This window comes from Vipera berus (genome assembly GCF_964194415.1).
Source record: "Vipera berus genome assembly, chromosome: 1".
Classification (NCBI taxonomy): Eukaryota; Metazoa; Chordata; class Lepidosauria; order Squamata; family Viperidae; genus Vipera; species Vipera berus.
The window spans coordinates 311,457,305-311,482,599 of record NC_138202.1 but is presented as its reverse complement, the minus strand read 5'-3'; the positions used below and the strand labels follow the sequence as shown (position 1 = coordinate 311,482,599).

The following is a 25,295-nucleotide window of genomic DNA, read 5'->3' as shown; positions in this document are numbered from 1 at the left end:
AGTCTCTAAAGGAGCAGAAGATGTTCTCTATATATTCTTTTCCCACACTGAAGGTAGCTTGAATTCTGTCTTTTTCTTAGCAAGACTGGGGGGAAGTACAATTGATCAGTGATTTAGATTTAACATGTGAAGACAGGGAAATACGTTAAGCCTATCCATATATACTCAGAAGTAAATCCTTCTGAGATCAATAAGGCTTGCTCCCAGGAACATATAGACAAGTCTGCAGGCTTAATCCCTACAAGTAACCTTGCAGATTTTTTTAAAAATAAAAGTATATATCATACTATGTAAAACATAGTACAAGTAGTCCTCGGCTTACAGCCATTTGTCAGGGGCAAGAAATTAGGAGTCAAGGTGGTTCGAATGACTGCAGGTTTATTGCATGCTAATGCTCTCTACAAGAATCTGAACTACTAATTGTCAAAGCAAATTGGCAGTAGATAAGAGTCAACGGAATTCAAGGAGGACTGGACTCAGATCTCTTGTGGCTGCAAAGGAAACTCCCTCTTCCCCCAGTCTGCTCATCTCCTACAATTCATTTAGTGACCATTTCAAATTACAAGGGCACTAAAAAGAATGACTTATGACAAGTTTTTCACACTTACAACTACTGTAGCCTCCCCACTGTCATGTGATCAAAATCTGGGCGCTTGGCAACTGGGAGTTATTTATGATGGTTGCACTGTTCTGGGGTCATGTGATCACCGTTTGTAACTTTCCCAGCCGGCTCCCAACAAGCAATGGGGGAAGCCAGATTCACTTAATAACTGCATGATTCCCTTAACAACTGCAATGACTCACTAAGCAAATGTGGCCAAAAAAAAAAGTTTAAGATGAGGTGCAACTCACTTGGAAATGTTGGACCCAACTGTGGTTGTAAATCAAGGATTACCTGTATAATATAGATAAAATGCAGGTGTCAAACATTATTTTAAGAGATATTTTCCCCATCTAATATACAATGGGAATGCCTTTTCTATTCAGCAAACTGCCTGCCATGTCACTCTAGATGTTTATCTAAAAGAAAACGTGCTGTAGAAAGTGTGACTGGCGCTGTGATATTTTGTTTATGTATATTCAACTTTAATCTATAGTTTATTCACAAAAATAACTTCATATCTTTTTTAAAAAATTCCTATTATTCTTACATGTGGGATTGGTTAAAAATCTTGAATCTGGCTTGGTTCCACAGGGTCTGTAACCCGTCCTACGCATATCAGCTTTAACACTCTTGCCTAATTTAGAAATTTGGGGGGGGGGAAGAGAGAGAGAATCAAAAGTATTTTTTTTAAAGCAACACAGGATTATTTATAAAAGCAATATTAAAACTGGCTATGATAGTCAGATGGATGTTTTGATGGGCAAATCATATTGTTCTGTGGGAAGGGAAATAATTTGAATCAGGACCTTGGAGAGCGAGAGCAAATCAGAGTGGACATGGCTAAGAAAAATGGGCCAATGATTATGTACCATCAAGTCACTGTCAATTCCTAGCGATGACATAGATTTTGTCCATGACAATCTGTTCCTAACCTGATTTTTCAGGGGCAATAAACCAAACAGTCTAATCCAACCAAGTTATTATATTATACGGAGATGATTAAAAATTATTTGTGAATCCAAGGGATGGATTGCAGACACACAACAAAGCCTGCAGACACTTAGGACACAAACCCTACGGGGGTTTTAGAGCCTGAAGACACTTAGGGCACATACCCAAAACATTAGAATATTCTCTTTGGCAAACAATACTAAATCAGTAACAGTTGGCATTTCCTATTCATTTAAATGGATGTTTTTAAAACACTTTGAACTGTCATGTCCTTATACCTGCTGTCCTAGGCTACAGGTAGTAATTGACTTGTTAGAATTAACCTCAAACTGTATATGCATGTTACCTAGTAAGATTTATAAAAAGAGCTACACAACCCTTCCCCATATATACTGCTCCTTTAGGAGAGAGACTAGAAAGGAAGTCACAGAAAGGGTGACTCTACAACTTTCAGCATGCACCAACAGAATATTCCCACCAAAATATGGCCACCAACAGAAAAAGATCTTCAGATTTACTCTGTATGGTTCAAAGAATAGACTGACTTGAAAAACACCCCCGAACTGGGTATTTCACATCATGTGCAGGGCAATTTCCAGACTCAAGATACAGCATCAACTGTAGGTCTTAGGATTGATTAGATCTCACTCGGACCCTTAAAAAGCCTTTTAGAATAGATCTTATTCCAATATTTCAGCTATTTTATAGCTTTAAATATTGCTACTACCCATCATCAAGGTACTATGATCATACTTGCTTTGTACTGAACCTTGGGATCTTGAGTTTATTGGAAATCCCACTGCTATTCTGTAAGGCACTGCATGTATCATAGAGGGCAAAAATTTGTTCCTTTTCAATAATATTATAGACATATATCTTTTAAATTTGAACAAAAGTCAAAAATAATTTTTAAGTTGGTTTTTTATCTATGTGCACAACCCTGAAAACAGATTGCTAAATACTCTTTTCACAAAAATAAAATAGAATACAATAAAATAGCAAAGCTGCCTTGCATGTCATATAGAAATGCAATGGTCAAGAGAACATCTCCAGATAGGATTACTTCCTGTCCTAAAGACAGATTACAATGAGGAGATGTGTCAAATGTGGTTCTATCATTTTAAGATCACCTCATGTTCCACCAATTAAGAAAGTTCACACATCATTAAAAAAAATAAATTATCTCATATAAAATCATCTGCAAGAAGAACAAAGTGTCCTTATCATTGAGGCAATTTTGATCAGGTGTCGCAAAATACTGCAAAGCAAGAAGCTTTGCAGAAGGGTGATTCTCAGCCAAACCAAAAAGGCTGTCTAAATAACTGAATGAAAAGATGCCGTGTCTCTTTTGAAGATGTTAAATGAGCCTGGAATTTTGTAGAAATAAGATGAGGACTTGGTAGACAAATTTATACTGTGCGATAGTTTGGATCATGAACATTCTCTGTTCCCTCAGATGTTGAAGCATCACCGGAACGTCTACTTTCTGCAAAGAGGAAGAGAAAATTCATAGCAATATTCTCATTGTAGAGCTAAACAAAATAATGTAGAATTCATGCAACTGTTGCATTTGCTTTCTTCAAATCACTCTTTTTAAATCACTCCATTGCTGTATTAGTTAATGGCTTTCTTTCTTTTTTCTGGGAATCATAACAGTAGGATAAATATAAATACAGAAGAACAACTAAGTCCAGGTTTGCATACCAACTTGGTAAGTATCAACCTAAATTAAACTGGACAACATTCTTCTCCTTCCCTGTGGATTAGAGATCCATTTAGTTTCATTTCTCTTGTGCTCTAAATTGTATCAGACACATAACATGTTTCTTTATTCATGGGAAGAGTTCATGTGAAAAAAACCCAAGGAGAGTGAATTGTTGATATGGGATTATTAGCAAATATTTGTTCTAGAGCACACCTGTCAAACCTGCGACGTCACGTGATATCACGCGACGTATCAGAGCTTTTCCCCCCATTTTTCCCCAATAGGGTAGGCACATTTTCCTCATGAAGCATCCAGCCCACGGGCCAGCAGTTTGACACCCCTGTTCTAGAAGATTGTTATCTGTGTCATAGCAAGAAAAGAAGTGGTTCAACTCATATTCTGCAACTAGTATAATTCCAATAATTACGGTAACTATCCTCAGAATGGCCACTCTGATTTTTTAAAATGTGTCAGTTAAGTCCAAAAAGACATCTAAAGACAATTTATTAGAATGATGCTTAACAAGATATATTTAGAACTCAAGGCCTTGTTACCACTAGTGAGGCAAATATAGGGAAAAGACTGCAAAAGCTAAGAGGTGGGTTCTATACAGCACACTAGAAATGAATACATAAAGATGCTTTAGAATATTTTATCTACTGTTTTACTTTAAGAAACATTGTGTGAGCACTGGAACTTAAATATCCTATGAAAAAACAAGCGTGTCTCAAAACAAAAGTGATTACTTAGCGATGGACATATGACTCACAGGCTATCAAAACTAAGACGAGAACGAGGAAAACAGAGATTTTGAATGGGGGGAAAAATAGGGGATGTCATAAATATGATAGTAAATAAAACTGGCCATGTTGAAAGAAGCACTTCTCATTCTAAACAATCACCCAGTAACCTGACAGTGGAGAACTATACAAAATGACTCTACAGTCTCACTTTAGGTCAGTACTGATCCCAGTAGATCTCTCCAACTATTATCAGGCATTCATTTATTAATTTAAATATTTGCTCAATGGTTCAATTCATATTTGCCCATTGTTGTCAACACAAAATAACCAAGCTGGCTTCATTGTGGTCCTGCCACTGTACATCTTTCAGACATTTTAGCATGTTCTTCAATCTATCATTTACCATTCCAAACAGCCCTTCCTTTTCAAGGTAATTATTATATTTGACTGGATGTTTACAGCCTTTAGAGCACGCTCAAAAAATTAGTATTGCTCTATAAATTTATTTCAAATTTAAATGTAAAATAGGTTTAACTATTTTCATCACCAAACTGTTTTATCATGTAGATGTATACATGTCCAGAAAGGGAAAATCTGACAGTATTTTTAAATCAAGACTGATTTTATTATGTTTCATTGTTTTGGTTTATAGGTCTTATTGTTTAGATCCCATTCTAAAACCTCTAGGTATATACTGGGTTTCAAACCAATCAGCTGAACTTGTTTCTAATTATGTCTACCATAAATAACTTTTGGTAGATGAGCAGAACAAAACTATTTTTGTAGAATGAATGAATGCAGCAGTATATACAATGACTATTATGTTATTAACAGGGCCACTCATATAACAGCATCACCAAGTTTAGAAAATCAAAGAGCACCTCTAGCATGATCAAAACACAAATCTAAACTTCAACATCCATATTTTTTTTCTTGATAGAACTTTCATTAGCAGAAGCAGGATAGCACCATTTCTTTACTCTCTGCAGCCCCCCTTAGCCATCCTTAATATTTGCTTTGGAAGTTTAAAAAAACATTGAGAGGCATAATTGGGGGTTATAGATAGAAGTCTTACTATGAGGAAGGAAGTTTTCTTGTGCAAAATTTGTTCTTTATGAGAGGAACAGTTCTTAACCGGTTTCAATATTTGTATTTTTGCATTCACTTGTCACTGATGTTATTTTGTTTCCCTGATAAAGGTATTTCCTTAGTTAATTTATTCCAATAAAGAACAAATTTCAAAACTTGTTATTGTACCTGAATTTGACAGTATTTTACAACAGAGATATGGGGTAGTTGTCTTCAAATAGGACAGTTGAAGGACTGTCTTATTGAAGACATAGTAAACTTGTTTGTTCTCCAGAAGGCAAGAAACAGTGAGCTGAATGGATAATGCAGATTTTAATTGGTCATCAGAAAAATATCCTAATGATAAGAGCTGTTCAACAATGAAACTTTATTAGTGGACTCCTGTAATGAAAAAAGGGCTGGAATAGCTGATTTCAAGATTCACTCCCATCCTAACTTTCAATGATTCTTGTAGATAGCCGTTTTTTCCCAGTGCAATTCCCATCACCTAGAGATTTCAAACAAGTACAGATAAGGATCTCAGTTTTCTTCTTCTCAACTTTGTTAACTTTCATACCTTACCAAAGAATGCTGTGGTGTGGAATTTGATCAACAGCAGCCAAAATTGCTTTGCTAAGCTAGTTAGAACATAGTTCAATCTAAGCAAGAAAAAATGCAGGCTAGTTTGGACTCGCAGGATTTAACCCAACTCTTAATAGCTGAATGTTTGACTTTCAGTCTTAATTTTTGTTATTTGCTGCAAAAACTAATCTATGACAATATTCTTGTTTTCTAAGTCAAACTTCAAAACCACTTAAGAGGATAGGGAGAAATATTGGACAGTGTGTTTTCAAAACTCTTTTTTTAAACTTGGAAATAGGCAAGTGGGGGATGGGACATGCAAAATTATTCATGGAGAGAAGGAGATTTGTCTCTTTTTGTCATTGTACTACAAGCTGGGATTTGGAGACTCTACCATGAAATTCCTGAACTAGAACTAATTAAGAAGTTTCCCTCCATTTAGATTTGAGTGGAGACATTTGTTTTCTGTTCCACTACAGATGTTAATTAGCATACTTTACTGGGATGGCTGGATTATTACCAATGACTGTTGTTCTGAACGGTCAATTTACTTATCTTGAGCTTTGCAAAGATCTCCCCCCCTTTTTTTTGCATTCCACTGGCATTAGGCTTCATTTCTTTTTCATGTCTTTGTGTGTTTGCAGATGCATAGGCCAGTGTGTATAACTATCTTGATACTTTGATGGCTGACTGAGGCTCCTGCCACAATAAGAAATGTATTCTGATTATACTATCTGCTTACAAAATCCACATTTGTTAAGTTTTTAAGGACCCACAAGATTATGGCTTTTGTGGCACAGTGTAATATGATGACCCCTTTAGTATTGATGGATCTTTCCCTGCATACATTTCTACTTCATCCTGCAGTGGCACTCACTGGATTGCACCTCTTCTTAGGAAGAAATAAATAACTTCGGGAAAACCCTTTTGCTTACCTCATTGTGTTCCAAGCAGCCAATCATAAGTTCTGTCAAAATAACCACACCTGTCCTCCCTACTCCAGCACTACAGTGCACAACAATTGGAGGGTTGCTATTATTACTGCTGTCCAGAATGCTGTTGGTGTGACGGCGCACCGACTGGATCTCTTCCAAATAGGCTGCAAGGTAGGAATATAAACAAAAATTACATTTCCCAAATCTATTTCAGTTTTACATAAATGGCAAATAAGTTGAGGAGAGCGAGTTTCCTTTTAAATTATGATGTTTTATAGTTCTTAGGAAACTCTAATTATTTGGCCTCTAGACAGCAAACTGCACTGAATTCAAAGTGCCAGCAGGGTGTCAATTACTACTTGGGACTTTAAATTAATCAGCTGTTTAAAAAAATACCCACACACACTCTACCACCCTTTGCAAATCCCAAGGTCCCTGAAGCAGATGACTGTAGACATTACTTACAGTAATTCCTGCGATTAGCAGGCTGGGATCAGAACAACAGCAACTTTCCCCTGAAACATGCCTGCTGGAGCACTATCTAATGCGAAGGGGCCATCCATCTGGCCCTTTCCTTTTACCTTGCAAATTGTATCTGAATTTCAAGTATTTCGGCCCTACTCTTGGCTTCCAAGTTTTGGGCCTAGTGAAAAGTCTGAATAGCAAAACAAGGTTTGCCTTTAGCTGCACAATACTTGCTAAAGACAGACTCTTTGACAACAACGAACTGTGATGTTAAACAAGGCACAAGACTGCTGTAGTTCTACTGAGGCATTCAACTTTAATAGCTACTGAATGCAGAAGGGGAAGAAAGTTAGGGTGTTATGTCCTTCATGTAATTGTTTCAGCTACTTTACAGAGTTTTTGAGCCAAACCTCTCTAGTGGGGAGCCTTCTGTGTCCAAAGAGGTTCTTAGAATGTTATAGTGCATTCATAAACATGAAGTATTTTACAGCAGTCTGATCATCAACCCATCAAGTGCCACTGTATGCAATCCCTGGCAACTGTTCTCAGGAGAACAATTTCATAATAACTCTGCACATTATGCAGTCAGTGTGGAATTTTTTGCTACAGATTCTCTGAGAACCTAACCACTTCTGTGTATGGCCAGCACTTCTGAGCAAGATAAGTTCTTTAAAGAGACATTATCAATTCAACTATGTATTCTATATACTGAAATGTAGGAACTGAGTCCCTCTCTTTGGGAGAATCAGATTAGAAAACCAACTGCTGATCCTTATCATGTGTTTTTCCTCTAATCCTGAAGTTCATCTAATACAATATTTTTCAGACTTGACAACTTTAAGATGTACGAACTTCAACAACCAGAAATAGAGTTGCATACTGGCTGGGAATTTTGGGAGTTGAAAACCAGGCATTTTATAGTTACTAAGTTTGAAAAACACTGACCTAAGAGAAGCCAAGCAAAACCTTGAGAAATTGTGAATAAGCACGTAAGAACATTATTTAGGTACTCTATGGTGATGAAATGAATTCTGTTAGGTCATTGCAGGGGTGTCAAACTCGCAATGTCATGTGACATGTCGTGACGTATTGTGAGTTTTTTTCCATTGCCGGCAATGGGGTGGCCGTGGTTTTGCCATGACGCATCTGGCCTGTGGGCTGGCAGTTTGACACCCCAGGTTATTGCATTTACTTTTGTAACATAATAGGATTCACTTCGTCAAGAAAATGCAATGATCATATATTTGTTATCTTTCCTCATAAAATATTTCTTAACAATCCTCTTTTGCTCTCCCCTCTCCCCTCTCCTTGCCCCTAGCGCCAATAAACACAGTTGCCATTACATGTAGGAAAACTTACAAAGGAAGTCTTGCTCTCCTGGACAAGCATGATCTGGCCAGTTGGTGTACTGTAAATGCCACACAGTCTTCTCCTGTCCTAACAATAGGTGCTTGACCTTCAGGCCTGTTGTAGCATAGCAACCAGAAACAGTCCGGAATTTGGTGGTCACTTTGAATTTTCCATAAGTGGCTGAGTTATGTTTTGAGCCAAGTTTTGGCCAGTAACGATGGCTTTTGGTTCTTCCTCTTTCCTACACCGCCCCCAAATGGAAACAGAAGCAAAATTAGCAACCATCACTGAAATGAAAGAATAGATCAAGTACTACATTGGCATGATATAAGTGCTACGATGTCAGAATAATATTAGAATCATCTGGGTTCAATTCCCCATACAGTTCACTGGAAAGTGATGGGTTATTATTTCCTTTTAGCTTACAGCCTTGTTATGCAAGTAACATGAGCTATGGAGAAAACTCCATCTGCTGTTCAGACTTCTTTGGAGAAAGGATAGGATAAATAAATGAGTTAAACAGCCATTCAATCCTGTGTATATCACTATTATTTTTATCTCACCACTGACTAACCTATAATATTTTTAAATTGGCATGAAGAGTTACAAGTTTTACCTTGATTGAATATAATTACTAAAATACAAATCTTGTTTTTATATTTGGCATGATCTCTGAGAAGACATTCAGGTTGAAATAAGAACTGAATAAATAGAAATTGAATGAATGAATGAATGACAACTAATTTGGCAGCATCCAAGATCTATAAAACACATGTGCCACTCTATGTGGAGTATGAAGAAGCAAGATAGAAAAAGGATTGATGCTTTTGAATGTCAGGAATTGGAAAAGAGACTGCTGCTAATATTATAGATAGCCGAGATAACATATGAATAACTGAACAATCATCTCACAGATCTGACTCAAGGCATAAATGAACAGACTCAAATTATCCTACATCCAACACATTACGCTAAGACTGTCTCTCTAGAAAAGGCTCTAATACTGAAAAAGGGAAAGGTGGGAGGAAAGAGAAGAGGAGAACAACCTGGATGGACTCAGAAACAACGGCATTGGGTGCACCATTGGAAAGCCTGGAAGACCAATGAGGATGGAGAAGCTCAATGTATGTAGTTGCTGAGTGTTAGCACTGACTTGACAGTACATAATCAGTCAGAGGTGACTAGGGTTCCATGGAACACTGTGCAAGTAACAGAGTGGGCTGGGAGAGGCGGGACAGATTTCAGCCAATCCATTATCACTACAATTAGTCCTCCCTTTCCAGGGTTCAATTTGCATTAGTATTAGAAGCCGAAAGTCACAGAATTGCAGTAGGCTGGAAGAGAGGGAACAGATTATAGATGCAGATATGAACTTTTAGACAAGGGACATAATGTTTTATGTTTTAACTGTTTGTGTTTTAGAATAATTGTATATGTCTTTAAATTTTTGATGGAGAGTTGCCCAGAGTTGGCTAAAAGATGCATGGCTATATACCGTATATACTTGAGTATAAGCCGACTCGAGTATAAGCCGAGACCCCCAATTTCACCCCCAAAAACTGGAAAAAGTTATTGACTCGAGTATAAGCCGATCCGCCGTTCTGCAAGCCTCCGCCGCTGGCGGAGGCTGGATCCGCGCTCTGCAAGCCTCTGCCGCCAGCAGAGGCTCGATCCGCCATTTTGCAAGCCTGAATACACAGGAATACCCTGTGTGGCCGCGGCTCTCGGGGAAGCCCTGGCTGTCCGCTTCCTCGCTCCACGCTGCCATTCGGGGCCCACGCGTTCCCCGGGCAAATCGCGGCGCCCAGCAGGCGAGGAAACACGCCCGCTCCAGTCGCCCCCCCTTCCCTCAGGAGACGCGAAGCAAGTGACCGCCCGGAGCTTACCGAGGACTTGCACGCGGCCGAGGCTTCGGTGCTTCCAGGATCGCGCGCACCTCTCCCAAGCCGCCGCCGTCCGGAGACCTGCCGACGTTTGGGGAGGTTTGGGGAGGTGCCCAAACCTCCCCAAACGTCGGCAGGTCTCCGGACCTCCGCGCCCTGCCTGCCTGCTTCTTTCCGCTGCGGAAAGAAGCAGGCAGGCAGGGCGCGGAAGTCCGGAGACCTGCCGACGTTTGGGGAGGTTTGGGGAGGCGCGCACCTCCCCAAACCTCCCCAAACTTCGGCAGGTCTCCGGACGGCGGTGGCTTGGGAGAGGTGCGCGCGATCCCGGAAGCACCAAAGCCTCGGCCGCGCACAAGTCCTCGGTAAGTTTTTTTGTTGACTGGAGTATAAGCCAAAGTGGAATTTTTCAGCCCAAAAAGTGGGCTGAAAAATTCGGCTTATACTCAAGTATATACGGTAAATGTTTTAAACAAACAAACAAACAATTATATGAACACTTATGCACATGCATACACAAACAGTGTTTCTATGCTGCCATTGGAGAAGAGGAGCCTCTCTGCAAATATTACAGAAATGCAAATTAGTATAACAATTTCCAGAACAGTAATCATTACAAGTTTGTTCCAACTGCCAATAGAGTTTACATCAAAGAAAGATTACAGTAAAAAACAACTCTTAAAAAAAATCCAACAAAAATCTAAATAAGATAGCTTTATAGGGTAAATCAAGAACTCTAGGTCAAGTGCACTTTATGTCATGAGCATACAAGATGTTCAGAGTCTGAAAGGTCAACAATGCAAACTGATCCCCTGTCTGGGTGTCAGCCCATGCACCTATTGCCATTCAGGTGGCTGTGAGAAATATTTGGAGAGTTTTGCAGGAGTAGCCCAGGAAATTAAGAAACAGGTATAAGGATACTCAACAGAATGATTCACATTCTCCTGGATTGCTCCATATTCCTAAGATTGCACTTCAGTATATTACATACGCACACACACACGCGCACACACAAAATCACAGTTCAGGTCATAAGATTGCCCTGTTCTTCTGTGGCTGCTTAGGAAGCAACTTTTTCCATGGCCCAATTATTCTGTAACGGTGTATTTAATGGACTCTTGCTCCCCCTTCTGAACAGCTGATAGCTGTAAATGTTTAAAATAAGAATGATGGAGAAGAGAACAGCTGATCCTCTATGCCTGTAAAATCCATGCATCTGAACTGGATTCAGACTGCTGGTTGCTGGTGCGTGCCAGTTTTGCAATGCAACGTAAAGTTTGGGGATTAGCTGTTTTGCTTGGCGTAGAACAGCAGACTCCCCCCCCCCAACTTGATACTTTTATACAGGAACAACAGCTTCTGGTCTCCTTGCAGCTGATAAGGATTCCAGTAGGCAAAGGTGGCCTTGGATGTGCGGAGAATGTGTTCTTTTCAAATAAGAGCGGCTTTGTATTCTCAGAATTTGCTGGAATTCTGTTTGCTTTGTTTGGCATGCTACAACCTACTAATGGAGCTAGAATGTTACAAACAAGGTTGTAATGGTTGAGTCATCCCAGGCAGAAGTTCAAAGGATTTAAAACAAAACAAAACTGAAGAGTAAAGGGCCAGCAAAGACAAGCACGTTATTTCAGAGAGACTTTCCTACAGCACAAAAATCACACATGCATAACCATTCAGGCACCCCTCCCTCAAGGGTATTTGCAAGATAAAACCCGGGCCTGCCGCAAAACTGTTCCTGCTATAACAAAGGACAAGCTGATCAAAAGAGAGAGAACAAATCCACAGAGGATGACATGTTTCAAGATTTGGAAAAAAAATGGAAAAGGAATTACATTTGTGGCATAGAGCCTAGTTATTTGAGAGATCACCTGTTATGGGGTTGTTTTTGTCTGTCCCATGAAACTGAAAAGAATCTTCTCTTTTTCTAAGTTTAATTTGTATTTAGTTTTTAGCATTTATTGAGAACTAAAATTTACACACACACACACACATAGGGATGCGGTGGCTCAGTGGGTTAGGACGCTGAGCTTGTGAATCAGAAGGTCGGCAGTTTGGCGGGTCGAATCCTGAGTGCCGCGTAGCAGAGTGAGTGCCTGTTACTCGTCCCAGCTTCTGCCAACCTAGCAGTTCGAAAGCGCGTAAAAATGCAAGTAGAAAAACAGGGACCAATGCGGTGGGAAGGTAACAGCGCTCCGTGCGCCTTTGGCATCTAGTCATGCCGGCCACATGACCACGGAGACGTCCTCGCACAAGCACTGGCTCTTCAGCTTTGAAACAGAGATGAGCACTGGCCCCTAGAGTCGGAAACGACTAGCACGCATGTGCGGGGAAACCTTTACCTTTATATATATATACAGGTGAAACTCGAAAAATTAGAATATCGTGCAAAAGCTCATTTATTTCAGTAATGCAACTTAAAAGGGGAAACTAATATATGAGATAGACTCATTACATGCAAAGCAAGATAGTTCAAGCCGTGATTTGTCATAATTGTGATGATTATGGCGTACAGCTCATGACAACCCCAAATCCACAATCTCAGAAAATTAGAATATTACATGCAATCAATAAAACAAGGAGTGTACATAGAACAATATCAGAACTCTGAAAAGTATAAGCATGCATATGTACTCAATACTTGGTTTGGGCCCCTTTTGCAGCAATTACTCCCTCAATGCGGCGTGGCATGGAAGCAATCAGCCTGTGGAACTGCTGAGGTGTTATGAAAGACCAGGATGCTTCAATAGCGGCCTTCAGCTCTTCTGCATTGTTCGGTCTCATGTCTCTCATCTTTCTCTTGGCAATGCCCCATAGATTCTCTATGGGGTTCAGGTCAGGCGAGTTTGCTGGCCAATCAAGCACAGTAATCCCACGGTCATTGAACCAGGTTTTGGTGCTTTTGGCAGTGTGGGCAGGTGCCAAGTCCTGCTGGAAAATGAAGTCAGCATCCCCATAAAGCTCGTCTGTGGAAGGAAGCATGAAGTGCTCCAAAATCTCCTAGTAGACGGCTGCGTTGACCCTGGACAGTGGACCAACACCAGCAGATGACATGGCTCCCCAAATCAACACAGACTGTGGAAACTTCACACTGGACTTCAAGCATCTTGCAGTGTGTGCTTCTCCATTGTTCCTCCAGACTCTGGGTCCTTGGGTTCCCAATGAGATGCAAAAGTTGCTCTCATCAGAAAAGAGGACTTTGGACCACTGAGCAACAGACCAGGTCTGTTTTTCTTTAGCCCAAGTAAGACGCTTCTGATGTTGTTTGTTGTTCGGGAGCGGCTCGACAAGACGAATACGACATTTGAAGCCCATGCCCAGGATCTGTCTGTGTGTGGTGGCTCTTGATGCACTGACTCCAGCCTTAGTCCACTCCTTGTGAAAGTCCCCAACACTTTTGAATGGCCTTTTCCTGACAATCCTCTCCAGGCTGCAGTCATCCCTGCTGCTTGTGCACCTTTTTCTTCCACACTTTTCCCTTCCACATAACTTTCTATTAATGTGCTTTGATACAGCACTTTGGGAACATCCTACTTCTTTTGCAATTACCTTTTGAGACTTTCCCTCCTTATGGAGGGTGTCAATGATGGTTTTCTGCACAACTGTCAGGTCAGCAGTCTTCCCCATGATTGTGATTCCTACTGAACCAGACTGAGAGACCATTTAAAGGCTCAGGAACCCTTTGCAGGTGTTATGGCTTAATTAGCTGGTTAGAGTAGGCCACTTGGAGCCTAGAATATTGCACCTTTTCACAATATTCTAATTTTCTGAGATTGTGGATTTGGGGTTTTCATGAGCTGTAAGCCATAATCATCACAATTATGACAAATCACAGCTTGAACTATCTTGCTTTGCATGTAATGAGTCTATCTCATATATTAGTTTCCCCTTTTAAGTTGCATTACTGAAATAAATGAACTTTTGCACGATATTCTAATTTTTCGAGTTTCACCTGTGTGTGTGTATTTTTTATTTTTTATTTTTATTTTAATTGCATTTATATCCCGCCCTTCTCCGAAGACTCAGGGCAGCTTACAAGCTTAGCAGTAGCCTTCATTCTATGTATATGCCTGCTTATTAGGGCTTTCACACACACCCCAAGCGGCATTATTACAAAGTCAGCTTAATTGCCCCCAACAATCTGGGTCCTCATTTTACCTACCTCGGAAGGATGGAAGGCTGAGTCAACCTTGAGCCTGGTGGGACTCGAACCTGAACTAATTGCAGGCAGCTGGTGTTACTTAAGGAGGCATTAGCCCACTGCTCCACCAAGGCAGCCGAAGACACCAGCCTGAAGATGACGAGTGGGACCTTGTCGAAACGTCGCCAAGACACTATCAATCTTACATGGGAAAAGACCCAAATACGCCATATATGGAACTTAGAAATCTGCTTTTTTCTTCCAGGTTATCTGCTGGGATGGCTCCCAGCCTGATGCTGTTCAGGAAGCTACTAAAGATTGAGCTCTGGTTGAAAGTTGACCTTAGTTAATAGTTTTGATTTGGGGCGGGGGGGGGTTGGTTTGGTTTTATGCAGTTTCTGGATTGCTCATGTTTTGTTTTTGTCCTTTGTATTTTTTTTCTTTTTTAATTATAAACTGCCCAAAGTCAATATATAGTAAATACAAATTTCTTCTCCTTGTATTTTCTTACTTGGTTGTCAAAACTTGTGTGTGTGTGTGTGTGTGTGTGTGTGTGTATTAAAATTAATGTGGCCACTGGCCAGTTCAAGTTATCAGTAAGCCACTTGGTTTCTTATGCAACCCCCCATCAGTCTATACTAGCCTAGCTAATTACAAGGCTGTGTAGTTGTTTTATTATTTTATATCCCCCCGTCTCTAGAAGCAAACAGTACGTAATATTGGAATCTTTATTTTATTCTCATCACCACACCAAGAAGTAGATGGAACCAAGAAAAACTTTGTAAATTGCCTAGCCATGATTTGATAGGATTTATTACTGCCATAAACAGACCCAGTTTTTGTGTTATGTTTAGAGAACTAACTGCTCTTCTTTTTTCCTCTCTCTTTCTCTTCCCTGTTCCAAATTTGATTCTTTACTATTTTATGTCATCAGATATTCTATATAATGAGAATACCGGGCAAGATATAAATTGATCCTACTCAGCCCCAGTGTCACTAGGATGCTTTTGAAATCTCTGTTGGGTAATAGTTAGTGCTGGCTTAGAAATAACATGTCCTGGGTTCATTTCCATATTTAGCCATGTTTCTCAATAGGTTATCGTTTCATACTGTTGATACCTTGACTGCTATTTGTTTAATGATTATGGTTACTCTCCAGTATGTATTTAAAATTCTCTTCCGTCACATTCGAAATGACACTTTTGTAACTCCTTGGGAGATCAATGGATAGAGCAGGGGTGTCAAACTCAATTTCATTGAGGGCCGCATCAGCATTGCGGTTGCCCTTAGGGGGCCGGGTGGGTATGGCCAGGGTGGGCGTGGCCTACTGGGTGGGTGTGGCTAGAGTGCGTATGGCCTACTGGGTGGGCATGGCCAGCTTTACATCATTCGCATCAAGGTTGCCTATGGGGGCCTGGGCAGGAGTGGGACAGATCTGAGGGTCTCTGGCAGAAGGAGGGTCTCTGGGCCAGGGCCAAGGCAATGAGGGCCGTTCCCTCACTGTTTCCAGGATGGCTTCGCAGGCCACATGAAACCACTTCATGGGCCGGATCCGGCCTCCAGGCCTTGTGTTTGACATGTCTGGGATAGAGGAAGGAGAACATGCCTAAGGCTTTTATGGATCTCACAGTTCACCTTTTCTGGAAGAGAAAATTTCCTAACTCGTTTTCTTGGCTTCATGAGAGGAAGTGAGGGGAACATGTGAGCCTGGGAAATGGCCAGAGCTTTTAACACTTCACTTAACCAGGGCTCAGCTTGATTTCAAATGCAGCTAGTCTATCTCCTTTGAAAAACTTTTTCCTGTCTGGGAAGCTTCTGTTTGTGTTTCACGGCAGATGTTTCCTGTCCTGTTACATACCTCTTCTGCTGTCACCATGGCTATCACATTGACTCCTTCCTCCCACACCATTTGCCAGAAATCATGGCATGTTTGTGGCAACGGTCCTTGTGTAGCTATATAGTGCCATTCTTCTCCACCTACTGTCACCTAGGAAAGAGAAAGAGAGAGAGAGAGAGAGAGAGAGAGAGAGAGAGGAGAGAGAGAGAGAGAGAGAGAAATTACTTTCATAACTGCACAACTCTCCTGTGGGTGCTTATAACATGCTGAGCTGATCTACCCATCTTTGCTCTTCTTAAGGCCGGACACCAAATCAAGTTTAGGTTTCTATCCAGTGCTTTTTTTGTAAAAGAAAAAGGTGCCGGAACTCACACATGTCATACAACCCGCCTTGCCTACCCTACAAGGTTCCATCCAAAAAAGGTGCCGGAACTCCGTTCTGAGCGTTCTATCAGGAAAAAAAGCCCTGTTTCTATCTATTAGTTCAAAATAGAAGTTCAATATATTAACAATATTCAAGTAATTGGACTGTTCTTAGCCTAGCTTTGATGGAAACAGCACATTTGAAAACAAACAAAATACAACCTAGGCCAGGGGTAGGCAACCTCGGCTCTTTTATGACTCATGGACTTCAACTCCCAGAATTCCTGAGTCAGCTATGTTGACTCAGGAATTCTGGGAGTTGAAGTCCATGAGTCATAAAAGAGCCGAGGTTGCCTACCCCTGACCTAGGCCAAGAAGAAAAGTGTCAGTCTAGAAATGAGGCCACTTCTTGTTTCTGGTTTTCCTATGAAATATTGTCTCCTTGTCATCCCTCCCCATTCTAATATATTTCTGCATAAATTTTCTGATAAAAAATTGGTCTGTTTACGTCACCTATAGTCACCATTCTACAACTCTTATTCTGTATCTATAAATGCATCTGTATGAAGTTTCCAGCAGCAATGTACGTTTATTTCGCAGAGATGAAAAATTCAGCACTTGTATGAAAAATTCAGCACTTTAAAAAGGAGAGCTCAGAGATGGTATGTTGATGGTAGTTAAAAAAAGTAAGCATGTTGATAACTGAGATTAGTTAATACATATGGATAGAATATTTGTAATTTCAGCAACTTGGACAAACAAAGTATAAAAAAGGCAGACAACCCAACCCAGACTGGCAGAGGAGTGGGATAATTCTTATCAGAATATTAAGGGAGTTCAGCTTTGGTTAGAATTCAAAGGCCCATTTTCAACTTCCCAGAACAAGGCTGGAATAAAACTCCACAAATCGTCAAGAGTGGAAGAATGGCCCGGTACATGGAAGAATAATATTATCCTGACTGCACCATATTAGATATTGGTAACTGGGAGAAAATCACTTGCTGTGTGAATGAGGCAGAAAAAAAACTGCAGATGGAGTTTCACCTTCTGACTAAAAGAACATCTGCTTGGCTTTTGCCTCAGCCACTTGGAGTGCAGGAAAAAAATGTACTGGCAACACACAGAGTTGTATATGACTACAGATCAGCACATGCCCCGACATGTGCTACAGAACAATGTGTTTATGTCCAATACTGATATACCAGATGAAATATGAGGTTTTAAAACTGACTAGGGAGAATTTTTCTTGGCCCTTGCCACCTGATGGGGTGAAATTATGCCTTCCCAAACAATTTCTCCTCCCATAGATAGATGAAAAATGTTCCATTCAGTAATCAGTCATCCAAGCTAAGGCAGATTGTGCCAAAAGTACCCAATATCTTCTAGCCACCAGGTCTTTTGGCAGAAATCTGATAGGATTCTGATTTAGAAGGCTTTTAACTCAACAGGGGGTTTTAGTATTGCAAATTATGACCGAACAGCTCTTGGAACTCAAGAGAAATGTCTTGCAGGAAGTGTAGTTAGTGCTAAAAATTATTTGGACCAAAATGAAAAATTATCATTACAAATAGATGTAATTCATTTTTTTTAAAAAAGCAATAAACTGTTAGATAGAAATATGGAATGGTTTTCTTCTAAACTCTTTTATTGTAGAAATGATTTTCAGTGTCACTATCGGTTGCATCATAAGACCAAGAGATTAGCTTTGAAAACGTTGCCCTAGCCATCTTCTTAGGTTTCATGCAGGGTTGTTTTGAAAATACAGTAGGGTAAGAAAAGCCATAAACATTGCCTTAAACCAGCTTCTTTTGCGTATATTCAGCAGATTCAGATTGTAGAATAAAACCAAGAATAAAGCCAAGTTAGGCTCGAAAGGATGATCTGGACTGTAATCTAAGATCAACTAAAGATGCCAGTTACCGTATTTCATCTATCCATGGATTTCTATATACAGGTGCACTGGCAGCTCACATAAAACTTGTTAAAACAATTACAAAATGATAAAATTGAGATCAAATAAAAACATGAAAATACTTAAAAGCTGACTTTGCAAAAGTAATAAATAAGGCCTTTTAATAGCAGAAATGAAAACAACAGAAATAAAATCAAAGAACTGCCATCAGAGTTTGAAGAAATAAAAAAGTTCTATGTCTGGCAACAACAACAAAAAACCAGAATAGGTTGCAGAAGAGAAACTCTGGGAAGGGGCCATCATGGAGTCAATCAACTAGGAAGCAATCCCCACTAAAGCTCAAATTTTTAAGAGCACAAGGCAGAAACCTTCAAAAAGACGAAATCTATAGAATCCATTTTAGGCCTATTCCAAATAAAGAAATGAATTTACATTATAGAAAGCCTCCTTGTACTAGTGTGCTCCTAGATATTTAATGAAATATAATCCAGGTAACATCACTGATTCTCGAATTTTCCCTTTCACAGGCTCGTTCACAGCCCTGAAGCTATCACTGTCTTCCCCAACATAAATTAGGGATATACCTAAATCATTTGTCTGTTTTGCTCAAAAATATGTTTTGCTGATTTTAATTGGACAATCTTGAGTATCTAGGAGTGAGGCCCAAATGAAGGCAAGTGATTACTCCTCAAAGTAATTCAACTTCAAGAGCCTTGGTGGAGCAGTGGGCTAATGCCTCCTTAAGTAACACCAGCTGCCTGCAATTAGTGCAGGTTCGCATCCCACCAGGCTCAAGGTTGACTCAGCCTTCCATCCTTCCGAAGTAGGTAAAATGAGGACCCAGATTGTTGGGGGCAATAAGCTGACTTTGTAATAATGCCGCTGGGGGGGCGAAAGCCCTAATAAGCAGGCATATACATAGAATGAAGGCTATTGCTAAGCACATTGATTTGTGCTTAGATTGTAAGCCGCCCTGAGTCTTCGGAGAAGGGCGTGATATAAATGGGATTAAAAAAAACACAAAAAAACACCTTCTATTAGCCACAATTCTTTCCCCCATCATTACCTTTATGTGTGATGCATTGATGTAGCCTGTATTGTTTTCTTTGGTGGGTACCAGCTCCACTCGGTTCTCTTCATATGGAATGACTTCTCTGACACGATTGCGCTCAATGTTCTCAGGGAGAATGGCAGTGGTGAAAATTCCGTCTGCCTTCTTCTTTGGAATCTGCTCATATTCAGTGAAGACCATCCCCTCTTCCAGTTTCCTCCTCAAGGTTTTGCACTACCATTTTCCATTAAAGATATAAATGAAAAGAGCGTGTTTGTTTAGAAGGCTGTTCCAACTCGTTCCAATTTGCTCTTCCTTACTTTAATTCATCCCCATACAGTTGTTTGAGGATATATTAGTAAAGGTAAAGAGCTCCTTATGCTACTGCTAGCAATTTAAAGGTAAGGAAGAATAAAAGTGTCCTATTGTTTAGAGACAAACAAAACTGCTCATGGACTAATTCACAGGTCGGCAACCTGCGGCTCCGGAGCCGCATGCGGCTCTTTGAGCCGTCTCTTGCGGCTCCCAGCCGCCCGGTGCGCGCGCACCTCTCCAAATGGAGAGTGGCACCGCCCGTTTGGAGAGGTGCACGCGCACCTACCCGAATGGGCGGAGGTGCGCGCGCACCTCCCCAAACGGGCAGCGGTGCCGCTCTTTGAGGAAGCTGCCGCGGCCCGTCTGTGAAGCTGCCGAAAGCGGCAGCTTAGCAGACGGGCCGCGGCAGCTTCCTCAAAGAGCGGCTCCCCTGCCCATTCCGAGAGGTGCGCGCGCACCTCTCCGAACGACCGGAGGTGCGCGCGTACCTCCGCGCGAACGGGCAGCGGTGCCGCTCTTTGAGGAAGCTGCCGCTTTCGGCAGCTTCCTCAAAGAGCGGCGCCGCTGCCCCTTCGCACGGAGGTACGCGCGCACCTCCCCAAAGGTTTGGGGAGGTGCGCGCGCAACTCCGGTCGTTCGGAGAGGTGCGCGCGCACCTCTCGGAATGGGCAGGGGCGCCGCTCTTTGAGGAAGCTGCCACGGCCCGTCTGCAAAGCTGCCGAAAGCGGCAGCTTTGCAGACGGGCCGTCGCCATCGGGCAACCGGGAACCGGTTCCATCTCATTTTTAAAAAAATGGCAGCCGCGTGCGTCCGCGCATGCGCAAAAAAACCTTTTTGCGCATGCGCGTGCATGGACACACGCACGCGGCTCCCTCTTTTTTTAATTTGTGATGGAACCGGTTCCCAGTGGCTCTTTTTCTTTTTTAGGTTGCCGACCCCTGGACTAATTCATGGGCAAGACTTACATGACCTAGCATAGGTCCCAGTATTTTTTCACATGTTTCCCATGTGATCCCATACATATCATCCCAATTTTACAGTTAACAAAAGGATAGTATAGTATTGCCCAATTATTTTTAAATAAAACCTTTTAAGAATGACCATTGCTGACAACCTCCCCCTCTCCCCCCAAAAAAGAAAAAAAATCTGCTTTGTTTTGCAAGTCCTATTCTTACCCGCTCATCCATTGGCACCTTGGCTCCTTCATCTTGGCTATCCTCAGGCACTGGAACTCGAGCAACTGAGAGTCCATTGAGTGCTGCCAACATCAAGGGCCTCTTCTGGGCTTCCAGGCCTGCCATCTTCTGTTTCTCTAGATACTTTTGGCAAGAAAAGGCATGCTTTCATCTCAGGATGATTAGAAACAATGCCAGCAGAATGTTGGAATGTCGTTTTAATCTCCCACAAAATCTACAACACCAACTGAGGAGTGCAGATGATCGTCATTAGCAGAACAAACCCAAATGCATCGCCTCAACTTTCTATTATTTCCTTGGGGGAAGGAGATAATATTCTGACATGAATGCAGAATTTTAATTTCAAAGAAACTGTCTCACAATACAGACGACTTGTCATAAAAGGCAGTCCTTTCTCTCTTAAATGTAAATGTAGGCCACAGAATGAGCAACACAAACTAGCCAAGCAAACTACATATATATATATATATGTATATGTGTATATATATGTATGTATATGTGTATATATATGTATGTATATGTATATATATATATATATATATATGTATATATATATATATATATATATATATATATATATATATATATATATATATATATATATATATATATATATATATATATATATATATATATATATATATATATATATATATATATATATATATATATATATATATATATATATATATATATATATATATATATATTAATTCCATTTATATCCCGCCCTTCTCCGAAGACTCAGGGCGGCTTACAAGCTTAGCAGTAGCCTTCATTCTATGTATATGCCTGCTTATTAGGGCTTTCATACACCCCCCAAGCGGCATTATTACAAAGTCAGCTTAATTGCCCCCAACAATCTGGGTCCTCATTTTACCTACCTCGGAAGGATGGAAGGCTGAGTCAACCTTGAGCCTGGTGGGATGCGAACCTGCACTAATTGCAGGCAGCTGGTGTTACTTAAGGAGGCATTAGCCCACTGCTCCACCAAGGCTCATATATGTATGTATGTATGTATGTATGTGTGTGTGTGTGTGTGTGTGTGTGTGTGTGTGTGTGTGTGTGTGTGTATATATATATTTCTTTGGTCATTCGGGTCTTTTCCCGCGTAGAATTGAAGGTGTAGGAGCAACGTTTCGACGGAATCCCATCCGTCATCCTCAGGCTGGTGGCTTCAGCTTCCTTCTTCTGGGAGAAGTTTATATATATAAACACCCAGATTGCTAATATACTTTAAATGAGGTTGTCATACTGAAATTAAAACAATGAGCTCCATTATGTATAAACTGAATAAAAATAGATCTCTCCTCCCCCATCCATCCCAATCCCACCAAAAAGATCAACTGGAAAGGGTTCATAACAGGTAAGCATTATATAAATGTGCAAAGCTGTGAAATGTAAAAAAGGAACTCTTTCTCTTTTAACCTCTATGGCCCATTTCTGTTAGATTCAAAAACTACATGTGCCATCAACTCGCCATTTGTGATGTCATCTCTCAGAATTCATGAAAGCTCCTGCAACTTTTTCAATTGCTCCCAACTAACAAAAGAAAGGGCATTCTTCATGGGGGTAAGGGGGTATCATAAAATGTCAGCCATCTTCTCTTCTTTCAGCTTGGTAATAATGTACCTTTCAAATATATTATTCATAGATTTATATGTCGCCTGAAAGAATTCTCAAATATTTTTCGGAGTTCAACTAGTCACTTTACACAGTATTAAAATGAAAATTGTCTTACAAGTCTGTAATAAATAGCTGCATTTCAGATCTAAGTAGTCTGGCTTGATATTGAAAACTTCAAGGGAAACTGTTCTTCTGATTTCCCCCACCCCTCCCTCCCCAGCCTTACCACTTCATAAACCTTTCTGGGGAGTTTCCAGATCTTCAAAAGACAACAAAAATATGCCTAGTTACCACTGAGTGACCTGAAAACAACAAAAGCCAAGGACTGATGAACTAGGGAGGGGTTGGGTAAAAAAGTACCCTGGCTTGAAAATCAAATTAATGTTCTGTCAACTTGAGCAGCCTGAGTAATCTAGATGTTGGATTTCTTGATCGCTTTGGAAATATGAGAACATCAGCAGTTCTACATTTCTGTTCTTATCAATGAGTCTGCTTTCAGGTAAAGAAAATAAACAGATTTATTCATAACAGCACAGATTTAAACTAAGAAACTAACTGTAACAATGACAAGCAACTTGAATAGCTTTCAAAATGGAGTCAGATAGCTTATCAATGGCCACTAGCTATGACAACTATTCACTATTTCAACGATCAGAACAAGATATCCCTGGATATCAGCTGCTGGAGAATAAAAGCAAGATGGTGCGGTTCACCCATGTCCTGCTTGTAGATGTCCTCATGACATCTGGATGAGTACCACAGCAAAAGAATGTTGGCCTGGACATGTTTTTAATGTGATCTAGCAGGTCTCTTACTGTCTTCTTACCAGTTCAGACGTCACATCTGCTTATGCATATGCCCTTAATTTAAACTAGCTTTGAAAGAGGTTTCTTTTTAGTGACATAGCAGATATTTCTTTTCAAATGTAACTTATTGTTATTGTTCAGAGATACCCCTAAAGTACATGAAAATACACTTACCCTCATTTCCCTTTCTATGATACTGTCCTCAATGGAGAACATTTCAGACACAGGCCTCTCCTTCACCGGCTCTTTCTTGACCCGTTCCTTGACACTTGTGAGGTCTGGCTCAGAGATGGAGGGACCAAGGGAAGATCCATTCATCATGCTCTGATCAGTCCGAGATGCGCTAATTGTCCTGGCTGGTCCTGGCCTCATCACCTTGGCTCGAGACACAGCCAGCGGAACATTATTCATCTGGTCATTCCGCAGAGCTCCATTGCTAACACTTTTCCTGGGACCAGGATACTCTGGAGGAGGTTTGTTAGGTATTCGAGCCAAGGCAGCTTGCAACTGGGCGCTGTACTCCACGTTTTCGTGTAGGGCCGCCATGGAAGGCACAGATTCTGATGCTTCTTCCTCATCTTCACTTTCACTGCTGTGGATCAGCATTGTAGCATCTGAGAAGGTCTTTTTGTGATGGTAATGAGGGGGCTGTTGAACCTCATGCCCTCTTTGCACTACTTCCTCTGGCTGCATCTCATTGCGTAGGGTATTTCTGCGTGGCAAGGGAGCATTTAGGCTTTTTAAAGCCATAGCTTCCATTCCACGCACCATATTACTTATCACTTCCAAACTGTGGCGTTTGTTGATGGCTGCATGATGTTTGGCTGCCATAAGAGGTTCACTAACTTCCTGTAGTGACTGATGGACAACAGGAGCACTATCTTCTTGAAAAGTCTTCACTGAAAGCTGCACTTTCCGAGGCACCAGGTCAGGATTACTGCCAGTGACATACTTGTGGCGGTGACTTGCTAGGTCAGGTGTACTGGTAGCAGGACGTGGACGTGGATAGGGTGGTGGTGGCCTGAAAAGGTAATTCTTCAGTATGTGTGCAGGGCCACATCTTTGATTGTTGGGGAGCTGCATATTGGCCAGCTCTGGAGTGCTAACTGTATGGGAAATGGCACTAGCTGTCGGTTTTGCCTGCAAAGCATTCATGGGATTCATTTGCTCAGGAGAAGTCACATGTTTTTTATAAGTGCCTTGAGGCCCATATGCAATGGTATAAGAAGGTCTCTCTTGAATTTCTGGTTGACTGTATACAAGGTCTGTGGGTTGGCTGTAAACATGAGTATTCCCAATGTTGAGGTTCCTCAAAGACTGGCTTTGGCTATCGGTGTGAATCACTCCTCTCTTCATTTGCCTCATTACAGTGTCATAATCCGGAGTGGGCCTATATGAAGGTACAATTATTGCACTATGTCTATGGCTTGGTATGTAATCTGCTCTCATAATGTCACTTCCAGGGATACTTAGGTTGGAGGACACTGGAGAAGCTTGAATGAAGTTCTGTGAATGGTTGAGAGAGTTCATACTTTGGGCACTGCACACACTGCCGTTTGGGACACTGCCATTCAAATAGCTGAAGTCCATTGCACATCTGTCCAAGCTAGTCTGAGATCTATAGTAAAACATGTCTTCATTTCCATGAAAAATGCTATCTGTATGTAGGAAAAGTAGAAAATGAAAAGAAAATACAACAAACAAGCTAAAGAGAAAAAGTGATGTAAAAACAGTATTAAGGCTACATCTCAATTTCAGCAATAGAAGC

At 40.9% G+C, this 25,295-nt stretch overlaps 1 protein-coding gene across 1 annotated transcript in view; it reads right to left on the bottom strand.

Annotated features, from left to right (window-relative positions):
• Positions 1–2,478: 2,478 nt before the first annotated feature.
• PTPN14 (protein tyrosine phosphatase non-receptor type 14) overlaps positions 2,479–25,295 on the bottom strand; it is a 129,573-nt gene continuing 106,756 nt past the window's right edge. Inside the window, exons 13-19 of the mRNA XM_081327077.1 lie at positions 23,696–25,181; positions 21,075–21,218; positions 19,600–19,818; positions 16,280–16,408; positions 8,413–8,644; positions 6,589–6,752; positions 2,479–3,041 (exon numbers count right to left, since the gene is read on the bottom strand). Coding sequence (XP_081183203.1) covers positions 2,913–3,041; positions 6,589–6,752; positions 8,413–8,644; positions 16,280–16,408; positions 19,600–19,818; positions 21,075–21,218; positions 23,696–25,181 — 2,503 coding nt within the window. The 3' untranslated portion in view covers positions 2,479–2,912. The remainder of the gene's footprint in view (positions 3,042–6,588; positions 6,753–8,412; positions 8,645–16,279; positions 16,409–19,599; positions 19,819–21,074; positions 21,219–23,695; positions 25,182–25,295) is intronic.